The sequence below is a fragment of the Branchiostoma floridae genome, chromosome 7 (genome assembly GCF_000003815.2).
Source record: "Branchiostoma floridae strain S238N-H82 chromosome 7, Bfl_VNyyK, whole genome shotgun sequence".
Lineage (NCBI taxonomy): Eukaryota > Metazoa > Chordata > Leptocardii > Amphioxiformes > Branchiostomatidae > Branchiostoma > Branchiostoma floridae.
Window position 1 is genome coordinate 21,176,363 of NC_049985.1, and position 11,029 is coordinate 21,187,391.

An 11,029-nucleotide genomic window follows, 5' to 3' on the forward strand; every position below is an offset into this window, starting at 1 on the left:
TGGGATCGCGAGCTGTTCCCTGGCCGGTTATATTCCTCTCTATTTGTTCCATTTCTACGATTTTCCAGCGATCCGGAGTCTGGTAGAGACTATTAAAAAACAGTCGGAGCCTAACCTCTGCTTTGAGAGTAGTTTAGCCAGGATAGGAGTAAAATTGACCGCGTTTTTGTACTGAAATCTTGATGTCGGCTAACCTCTGTAAAATCCTTCCTAAACGATTCTTAAATCGAAACTACGAAAACATTCTCAAGTATACCAATGAAGTTTGACATTAATCAATGAATATGAGTTTAATCAATTGAATCGATGAAAGCTCATTGAAAGCCGCCATTGACCAAAAGGCAGACCCTGATAGCTCAAAAAGCAACATTCCTTGTAAAACCAAGAAAAGCATGTACCGATAAGGAACAAACAATATTTCCTTTCAACCGGAGCGGGAGAAAGAAAGTGAAATATCAATCCAGCTCTAGCCAAGGAGCTTTTATTGATAAAACTTTTATTGATAAGGCCACAGCAAGTAAATTTTGTGGATGACATCCTCTGCAGACTACAAAAATAGTGCGATAGGGCGAAAAAAAAAAACAAGATGGGTGAAAAAAAAAAAACAAGATGGCTACATCTTCAAAAACGGGCACCATAAAGTTGTGATGACTGTTGTAAAAAGAATTAAAGGGACAAAACATGATATCAGAGCCAACAAGGCTGTGAGAGAAAAGACTCCCCTAAACCCGAATGGTACCTCCTAACATTAGGTCCCACGTGTAGGGTTTCTCTCTGCATCATCATCATCACTCCAAGATGGCGTTCAATTTTGGTGGCGCCAAGACCACGGCGAGCGTTGCACCACTTTTCGGCGGCTTCGGGACCACCACAACATCGGCACCGTCCACAGGTGAAGTGTTAATGTTTTTCATGAATTAGGATGATTTTTGGTTGAAGAGCCTTTGTATTTAGAGCTCAGAAAGAGGCAATAACTTGGTGGGGAGGGGGGGGGGCGACATGTTGATGAAGTTTGGGAAATATGCATGCATACACATGTCACCGAGAATTCAAAATCAAATGACAATATTATCACCACGGACTAGAACCCGGAGGGTTTTAACACCCAGAAACCTCATCTAGCTTGCCATATATTTGTTAAACTTATAAGGGCTCCAATGGTTTGTGTGCTCGCATGTGTGCACGCCAGTGCCTGTATGTGTACGTGTGTGTACATTTGTGTATGTGAGTGTGCGCACGTTTGTGTTTGAGTGTTTGTGTAAGTGTGTGTGTGAATGTGAATGTGCGTGTTTGTGTAATTATATATGTTTGTGTGCATGTGTATTATGTGTGTAACGTGTGTGTGTGTGTGTCTTTGCATCTGTGTCTATCTGTCTATAATTTCCAATATACACAGAAATACAGCATTTACAGACATCCCCAGGACTGCTATTTTTGCCCATAGGACATGAAGGATGCTAAGCCTAGGGGTGGGTTAGGGAGTGAAGTCTGCCATCTCTTATTGTCTAGTGTTCCTTTCCAGGTTTCACGTTCGGTGGGTTCGGACAGACGACAACTTCAGCGCCGACTTTTGGATTCGGGACGGCGACAACCTCTGCTCCTGCCTTCGGTGCAGGTAGGATACAGTACTGTAAATGTATTTAAGTTCGCGGGGATTTAATTTCGCGGTAACTGGAGACTTTTCGCGGTGGTTTTAAGTTCTCAGTAGCACCATGCACTGTAGTAGATCTTACTAGTACTGCCATGGAAAAATGTTCGCGGTGGTTTTAAGTTTGTGGTGAAGTGGCCACTGCAAAAAAACACAAACATTTAACCACCGCAAAAGTTTCTGCATTTACAGTATTTCAAAATAAGGCCACACCAATTTAATTTCTTGGTTCACGGATTCGCTCGCTCCTATTTTTTGGAAAAAAAAATAAAAATAAAAATTACCATTCAGCAAATTTTCACAATTACTGAAACCATTCACCAACTTTCTGGTGTAGCAAATTGGCCTTTATATCATAAGCTTCTTAAAGTGTGCGTACAGGTGCTGTTACTGTACAATAATAGTGTTTTTGTACTTTTTTCAAGCTGAAAACTTTTTTCTTTATGTTTTGGATTAGCCGTTACCTTTACCCCAACCATTTTACAATTTTTATTTTTATTTTTATTTCGCCCTTTCGCTCCATATTTTTTATGAGAAAATCCGTGAACCAAGATATTAAATTGGTGTGGCCTAAGTTTTAAGTTTAACATGGTACATTTTACATGTAAAGGGTATTTAGTTCACTTGTCCTATTGTGTTGACCAATGCTTGATTCCATGATTTTAAAAAGTAAGTAATCTCGCCCATCTGACAAACCTATGAAGCAAGTCAGATGCTTATAGTTTAAGTTATACTAGTTATAGAACATTAATGATAGTAAAGTAAGATTAAGCTTCTTGTAATATCCTATATGTACATGTTCATGCAGATGTGGGACTGGTACATCCCTGTCTTGTAATCAGCTTATGAAAGGATATGCCACAGCATTAGATGTTGATGATCAGGCTTTTTATTAGCCAGGCAGGCGTACAGGCGTACATTGTACAAAATAACTCAAATTGTACGGGCCTTACACTGTGGAGCACATCCTCTGACAATCATGAAATTCTGATTGACCAGGGATGCTACAGGTCATATGTGGTCTGTCTGACAGTAAATTTGCTTCATTCCCCAAACTTTGCACTTCAGGATGTGGGAAATGGTGTTTCAGAGAGTTATACATTACAGTGAGGATGTCCCCAGACCCCCTACAATACTTGCACCTGCAGCGCTCGCCGAATGGCAAGAAATTTGGACACCCTATGATAAAATCCTAGTTAAAAGCCTGTTGATGATGATAAGAGCATGACATCAACACAAAAGTATAAATCTAGCATAATATATACCTCTTTATGTGAGTTTACAGTGCTCGAAATTCAGCCAGGTTGCATAGGTGGCAACCGTAGTCAAAAGTCAGGTTGCGCCATCATTATTTCAGGTTTTGCAGTGTGCAACCTGGCTTTAAAAGTAAGTTGTGCTAACAACAATGTGGTGTAAATGCAAGTGTGCAAGTGGGTATGTCGAGCACTGGTTTATGTCTTGGTTATGAACCATGCTATTCACTGATTCTCTAACCTAATAAAACCATTTACTGACATAAGATATCTCTGTTTTACTTTTAGGGCTAGGTGCCACTGCTCCAACCACAACAACAACTTCTTTATTTGGAGGCGGAGGTAGGCATTCTTTACTGAACAACTTGTGACTTCTACTGTCAAAGAAAGTATTGTTTGTGGGTTGTTTGTGTATCTGTATGTGTGTATAGGTGTGTGTGTGTAAAGTTAAAGATATTTATGTACATAGATATAGTGAGGCATAGAACTTGGTATTGGAAAGCAAAGACCATTCCTCTCCTTTCAATGCGTTGACCTCCGCAATCGATACCCATTTTTACACCAGGGTAGAATAAGAAAAGAGTAAATTGCCTTTTCCAAGGACGCAATGTCTAACCTCTAGTTTCAGGAATTGACGCCATGGCCTTTTTTTTTCATCTCTGCAAGCATTGATTAATCATTTTGGCCAGTTGATGCCACTGAATGTGTGTTTGTGTGTGTGTGTGTGCCAGTGTGTGTATTTCACCATGTGTTTGTCAGTGTGTGTGTGTACATGTATGTGTAATATACCCAGCGCAGTCTTCTTATTGCACACATCATTACTTAGCAATGGTGTTTAGGGCTGTGACACTTGCCTAGTCACAATGCAGCAATGGGTAGTGTCTGCCATCTCTGATTGTCTTGTCTTAACGCATTGACGTGTTGTTCTCCAGCGTTTGGCACCCAGCAGCCAGCCCTAGGGGGTCTTGGGGCCACGACCTTTGGTGGATTTGGTGCTCAACAACAGAAACGTGAGTTCTTCCAGTTTTTGCTTTTGGACAGACAAGGACAATGCGGCTCTACACTCAAGTAACTTATATTATAAACAGTGCCACATATACGGAACAGACAGAAGGTAGTCTTATACCTCCCCGACCAAAGTCAGGCTCCCATTTTTACACCTGGGAGAAGGGAGGAAGGTCGTGTGAAGTGCCTTTCCCAAGGGCACAACATCGGGGGTACAGCGAGGGTCGAACTCAGGACTTCTAGATTCTAAAACGAAAGCTCTACCAGTTACACCAGGCTCGACGCCACAATTCGGCCAAACATCCTACCAGTTGCAATTGGGATCTTCATAACTGACAAATTCAGAATTGGGAAACAATATACCCAATATAACAAAGTTTGGAAATTGATTCACTGATATAGCTGTGTACCTATAAGAAATTTCAGGTACTGAGGTACAGGTCCAGACATGTACATGTACAAGTACCTGTATCTTAACATTATTACAGATACTGGTACACAAGATGATTAGGTCCAGACCTGTACCTGATTAATTTTACAGATGTCTGGGTTTTAACCCTATATAGTATTTACTAAAGTCTGTATTATAACTTCAGGGCTCGAAATACCACCTGCATATGCAGGTTAGTGCAGGTAAAATTGGAGCTGTGCAGGTATTTCTGGTGTCTACCTGCACCAAACCTGCACTGGTCCATGTACTGGGTTTGATACGTAAATGTCCAATGATGAACTTGTGCATGGGTTGTCATTAGCTGCATTGACTGTTACCACCTATAAAGTATAAAAGAAAAAGTAGCAATGGTTCCTGAACAAATTTAGTATGATCCATACTTCCTAAATTCAGAGTGGTGCAGGTAAAATTTGTCTGGTGCAGGTAATTTTCGATGTTACCTGCACCAGTGCAAATTTAGTATGATCCATACTTCCTAAATTCAGAGTGGTGCAGGTAAAATTTGTCTGGTGCAGGTAATTTTCGATGTTACCTGCACCAGTGCAGGTATGCAGAAAAAAGTATTTCGAGCCCATAACTTTATCAATCCTATCATACATTGCTGTAAAGCTCATCTATTACCATATTTTTCATAATCCGGTGTAGCATAATACAGTGTAGGCTACATTCAACGGTTGGACACCAGAGCTGAATATGGGAGCCACTAAAGTGCCCTATATACTAGTACTAGCTAACAAAAAGCTTTGTCCTTAGGATTGACAGTATATAATAAGGATTCGTGCCAGCATAGTTGGGTGTGGATCGGGCATCTTACACTGTGATTTGTATCCCCAACGCTGTGATTTGTATCCCCAACGCTGTGATTTGTATCCCCAATGCTGTGATTTGGGCCCCTAGCCCTACACTGGCCCCTAGCCCTACACTGTTGAAATTCTAATCAGTGTAGGAGGCTTTTCTGTTGTTTTGTTACAAAGATGAAAAATGTTATTATTTTGATTTTTTATCTACTCTACTGGCATGTTCTAAGATCATTAAAAAAACTAGCTTGTGATCTTCCCTCTTTCGGACAGAAGTAGTGTGGATATATTTTTTCTAAAATTCCCTTTTCCTCTTGTGTACATGAAAATTTACTTTAATTAATTTTACGCTTGCCCAAAATTCAAGTAACATTTTTCACTATGAATTTTCACTTCCAGCATTGAAATTCTTTTATTATTGGCTCTATTTTCTGTGTTGACCAATGCTTGGTGCCAAGACTGTGATAAGCAACAAATGCAGTAGAAGCCGCTTAATTGCACGGCCTATTTGTCAGTGAATTTCGTGCAATTATCCGGCTGGTGCAATAATGCGAAGTTATCTAGCTGGACCACACCAGTTTGGGATGATGGGATTCTGTGCAGTTAACAATTGTGCGTTAATCTGTTGTGCAATTCTACCGTTGTGCTTCTACTGTATATGTATATCAAAATCTCACTCAGGGAAAAATCCTACTTGCCCAATCGGACGATGGGCACTTTCTCTTGCCCAAGACTTTCAGACTAGTTGACTTGTCCAACCCTGTACAGTTAAACCTGTCTATAGCGGCCACTCAAAGGACTTGAGAAATATGGTCACTATAGACAGGTGGCCACTATAGAGAAAATGTTGATCAATTGACCATGAGCAAGCTACACATGATTTCAGTTCCCACTAATCTTTCTCACCAAGTAACATTGTCTCCATTGGTAAATTCACCGACAAAGACTTGCACTTTAATCCTCAAGGCATGCCTTCTGCTACCGCCAAAATAACCCTGTCAGGAACTCCAAATCCTCGCAAACTGCAATTTCAAACTCGGTTCACGGTGACGTAAGGCTGCAGTATGGTTGCAATAGGCAGTGTTTCTGTATCAACAGGACCGGAAATCGTGTGGCCGCATTGGGCAGGTGGCTGCTAAGCCTATTTCTTAATCATTACGAATCCAAGGGACCGACAAAAAGTGGCCACTATGGCCAGGTGGCTGCTATGCAAAGGTGGCCGCTAATACAGGTTTAACTGTACGAAAATGGTTCTCTCCCTTTTTTTCCAGCGGGTATCTTCGCCCAGCCGACCAGCACACAGAATAACGTGCTGCTGAACACTGCGACCGCCCTGTCCATGCCGACAGTCTTCAACGATGAGCGAGACGCGGTCCTGGCCAGATGGAACCAGCTGCAGGCATTCTGGGGGACGGGGAAGGGCTACTTCAACGGGACGGCACCCCCGGTGGAATTCACCTCAGAGAACCACTTCTGTAGATTCAAGGTGGGTTTTGCAAGTTACAAGGGCACACGCTATAGCTAGTTTATTTTATTTTTCAAATAGAGGCTGCACGCCTTTACTAGCAAATGCAATTTAAAGAATAAAATTTTTATAGAAGGGCTACTTCAACGGGACGGCGCCCCCGGTGGAATTCACCTCAGAGAACCACTTCTGTAGATTCAAGGTGGGTTTTGCAAGTTACAAGGGCACACGCTAGTTTATTTTATTTTTCAATTGGAGGCTGGACACACGGGACGGCACCCCCGGTGTAATTTCACGTCAGAGAACCACTTCTGTAGATTCAAGGTGGGTTTGCAAGTTATAGGGGCACATGCTAGTTTGGTTTATTTTTCAATTGGAGGCTGCATGCCCTTACAGTAAATGCAAATAAAATTCAACTTCAACGGGACGGCACCCCCGGTGGAATTCACGTCAGAGAACCAACTTCTGTAGATACAAGGTGGGTTTTGCAAGTTTTACGGGCACACGCTATAGCTAGTTTATTTTATTTTTCAATAAGAGGCTGCACATCCTTACTAGTACTAGTAAATGCAATTTAAAGAATAAAATTTTTATAGAAGGGCTACTTCAACGGGACGCCACCCCCGGTGGAATTCACGTCAGAGAACCACTTCTGTAGATTCAAGGTGGGTTTTGCAAGTTATAGGGGCACACGCTATAGCTAGTTTATTTTATTTTTCAATTGGAGGCTGAACACACGGGACGGCACCCCCGGTGTAATTTCACGTCAGAGAACCACTTCTGTAGATTCAAGGTGGGTTTTGCAAGTTATAGGGGCACATGCTAGTTTGGTTTATTTTTTAATTGGAGGCTGCACGCCCTTACAGTAAATGCAAATAAAATTTTTATATAAGGGCTACTTCAACGGGACGGCACCCCCGGTGCAATTCGCGTCAGAGAACCACTTCTGTAGATTCAAGGTGGGTTTTGCAAGTCAGGCCACACCAATACGCGACAATCCAATCTCGTTGGGAGGTCTCGCGAGACTGTAATCTGGCCGCGCGCGCGCGTGATTTGACAGTCGGACGGTAACAGCCTTCAGCAGCCCAGCGGCTAACAATGGCTTCTCCCAGCATCGACTCGATCGAGTCAACTTCAGAGATTCGTTGTGCTTTTATTTGGCAACATCCGCCGGTAAATCGGCATGCCATGAGCAGATAATATTGTTTTGAACCCATGGACTCGATATCGTGCTGTAAATTTGCAAATTTCTGGTCATTTTCACAATTTTTGACGGGCGGTTTATGCTTGCTTGTCGTGAGAAAAACGTGCATATAGGCGCGTCGCCTTACTTGTAGTTACTCGATAAGTTTGGCTCAAGCCGTAAAAATATCCCACAAAAGCTTACAAGTACCATCATTGGATCCTTGTAGATCCAAACTCGTAAGACTTTCGGCGATTTTGACCGTAAATTAGTCGATGGCAACATACCGGCCTTTGGGAGTTTACGCGTACGTGAGTTGGGGAGGGGGGCGTGTTTTCGCGTATATGCGTTCGTTTTGATCAAGGCGGAGTCACTTTTCCGACTATGATTTCAGTTTTCGCCAGATAAAACTCCACAAAAACGTGAACACATCGATGTAGGGTCCTTCTGGGTAGAAATCTAGCATGGTTTCGGCAGCTTTGTGGCCGACTTTTTTGGTTAACGTAATATGTAATGAGTGGGTGTGTCTGCAAATGTATAACGTTTGGCATTTGCTGTTCTTTTTCAGATCAACGCGTCGCGATCGAAATTCACATCAGCAGGGAAATACTGCAAATCATATGGATGCAATAGCCGTCAGTCCAAGTGTGTCAATGAAGAGAAAGTGCCAACATGCATCATATTTTTCAAGATCCCCCCAAATGTACTTGATGATAACACGTTACGCACTGGGATTGTCTGGTAAAAAGACAGCTCGGAAGGGATAATTTCACCATGAACATGAAATTAGAAATGTGCGTTTTTTATACTTTTTAACGGGAAATGTGTACATCTACTGCATGTATTTCCAGTAACGCATTCGTGTATTCATTGTGTCCCCATTCAAAGAAAGGACTCACGCTAAAATAGGCAGTCCAAAGAACAAAGGTAGACAGCAGTGCAGCACTCAAGACGTCACACAGGTACCACCACCAAGTGCAAGGGAATGTCTATTGCTGTAACTTAAATTGGGCGGACTTCGTTGTCTACTTTGGCAGGGATAATTTATTCTGCGAACGAATTAAAGTAGACTCAGAATGGCAGAAGAAGGATATCCCAAAGCTTGACCACTTTCACAAAACAGCCATACTACCGGAGCTGTTCACTCAAAGAGCCAAAGGAGGTAAGAAACTCAATGGTATGTATGAAGAAAGACTGATTGTTGATGCAGAGTGTCCAGACCACTGCATCGGCAGAATACAGTGGACTACTATGTATAGCACAGGGAAGTGGACACCTTACGGCTTACCTGCCTTAGGTCTGAGTAGGACGATGTCTCATTTGTTGCAAAAATTATGCCACACAAAAACAGTCAGAGATGTTGAAAGTTCACATTTTAATACAATGTACATTTGAATGATTATGTGTATGAAACATTACCATTTCCCAAAAGTATTACTTATCGGATGCTTATTTTCGTCAATACTGTAAATGCTGTGAGAACTTGTCTATCATTTGGAAAAAACACTAATGATATATACATGTAATTATCATTTCTCAAAAGCATGAGTTGCAAAGCTCTACGAGATCGAGTAAGAACATATGTTAAGACATCTTTTATAAAACATGAAATACGGCTATTGCATCCATATGATTTGCAGTATTTCCCTGCTGATGTGAATTTCGATCGCGACGCGTTGATCTGAAAAAGAACAGCAAATGCCAAACGTTATACATTTGCAGACACACCCACTCATCACGTATGAAGTTAACCAATAAAAAGTTGCCCACAAAGCCGCCGAAACCATGCTAGATTTCTACCCAGAAGGACCCTACATCGATATGTTCACGTTTTTGTGGAGTTTCATCCGGCGAAAACTGAAATCATAGACATAGTCGCAAAAGTGACCCCGTCTTGATCAAAACGAACACGGAAACACGCCCCCCTCCCCAACTCACGTACGCGTAAACTCCCAAAGGCTGATATGTTGCCATCGACTAATTTACGGTCAAAATCGCCGAAAGTCTTACGAGTTTGGATCTACAAGGATCCAATGATGGTACTTGTAAGCTTTTGTGGGATATTTTTACGGCTTGAGCCAAACTTATCGAGTAACTACAAGTAAGGCGACGCGCCTATATGCACGTTTTTCTCACGACAAGCAAGCATAAACCGCCCGTCAAAAATTGTGAAAATGACCAGAAATTTGCAAATTTACAGCACGATATCGAGTCCATAGGTTCACAACAATATTATCTGCTCACGGCATGCCGATTTACCGGCGGATGTTGCCAAATAAAAGCACAACGAATCTCTGAAGTTGACTCGATCGAGTCGATGCTGGGAGAAGCCATTGTTAGCCGCTGGGCTGCTGAAGGCTGTTACCGTCCGACTGTCAAATCACGCGCGCGCGCGGCCAGATTACAGTCTCGCGAGACCTCCCAACGAGATTGGATTTCTTGGTACTTGGATTTTTTCAGAAAAATATTGGGGCGGTCAGACGAAAAAAAAAAAAAATTGCAAAAAGTCTGTGGTGAACTTATATAACACAAAAAAACAAGGTAAGTAGTCAGGTTTTCATCTTTTCATGGTATGATTTATCCAATGAATCTCTTCCATTGACTTTATACCACTGCTCTGAACCTTTTTTTTTCTCGCCAGGCCGTAGGTTACAGCTGTATCCCCTCAGCGCGTGACGAGGACGGTCTGGTGGCGCTGGACTTCAACAAGAAGGACCAGGATGTGAGGAACGCTCAGCAGCAGTTGGTCGAGACCCTGCACAAGATCCTGGGCAGTAAACCCACTCACAGTGTTAATGTGGAGAGTGTCAGGCCTCTGCCTGGGGACAAGTAAGTTTGTATGTGTGGACAGTAGTTTGTATGCGTGGACAGTAGTTACGTAGTAAACCCACTCACAGTGTTAATGTGGAGAGTGTCAGGCCTCTGCCTGGGGACAAGTAAGTTTGTATGTGTGGACAGTAGTTTGTATGTGTGGACAGTAGTTTGTATGTGTGGACAGTAGTTACGTAGTAAACCCACTCACAGTGTTAATGTGGAGAGTGTCAGGCCTCTGCCTGGAGACAAGTAAGTTTATATGTGTGGACAGTAGTTTGTATGTGTGGACGGTAGTTTGTATGTGTGGACAGTAGTTACGTAGTAAACCCACTCACAGTGTTAATGTGGAGAGTGTCAGGCCTCTGCCTGGAGACAAGTAAGTTTGTATGTGTGGACAGTAGTTTGTATGTATG

At 42.3% G+C, this 11,029-nt stretch overlaps 1 protein-coding gene across 1 annotated transcript in view; it reads left to right on the plus strand.

Annotated features, from left to right (window-relative positions):
- Positions 1-712: 712 nt before the first annotated feature.
- The window catches only part of LOC118419495 (nucleoporin p54-like), a 22,217-nt gene continuing 11,900 nt past the window's right edge, over positions 713-11,029 (plus strand). Inside the window, exons 1-6 of the mRNA XM_035825900.1 lie at positions 713-892; positions 1,523-1,615; positions 3,190-3,243; positions 3,834-3,911; positions 6,426-6,640; positions 10,444-10,631. Of these exons, the coding sequence (XP_035681793.1) occupies positions 799-892; positions 1,523-1,615; positions 3,190-3,243; positions 3,834-3,911; positions 6,426-6,640; positions 10,444-10,631 (722 nt within the window). The 5' untranslated portion in view covers positions 713-798. The remainder of the gene's footprint in view (positions 893-1,522; positions 1,616-3,189; positions 3,244-3,833; positions 3,912-6,425; positions 6,641-10,443; positions 10,632-11,029) is intronic.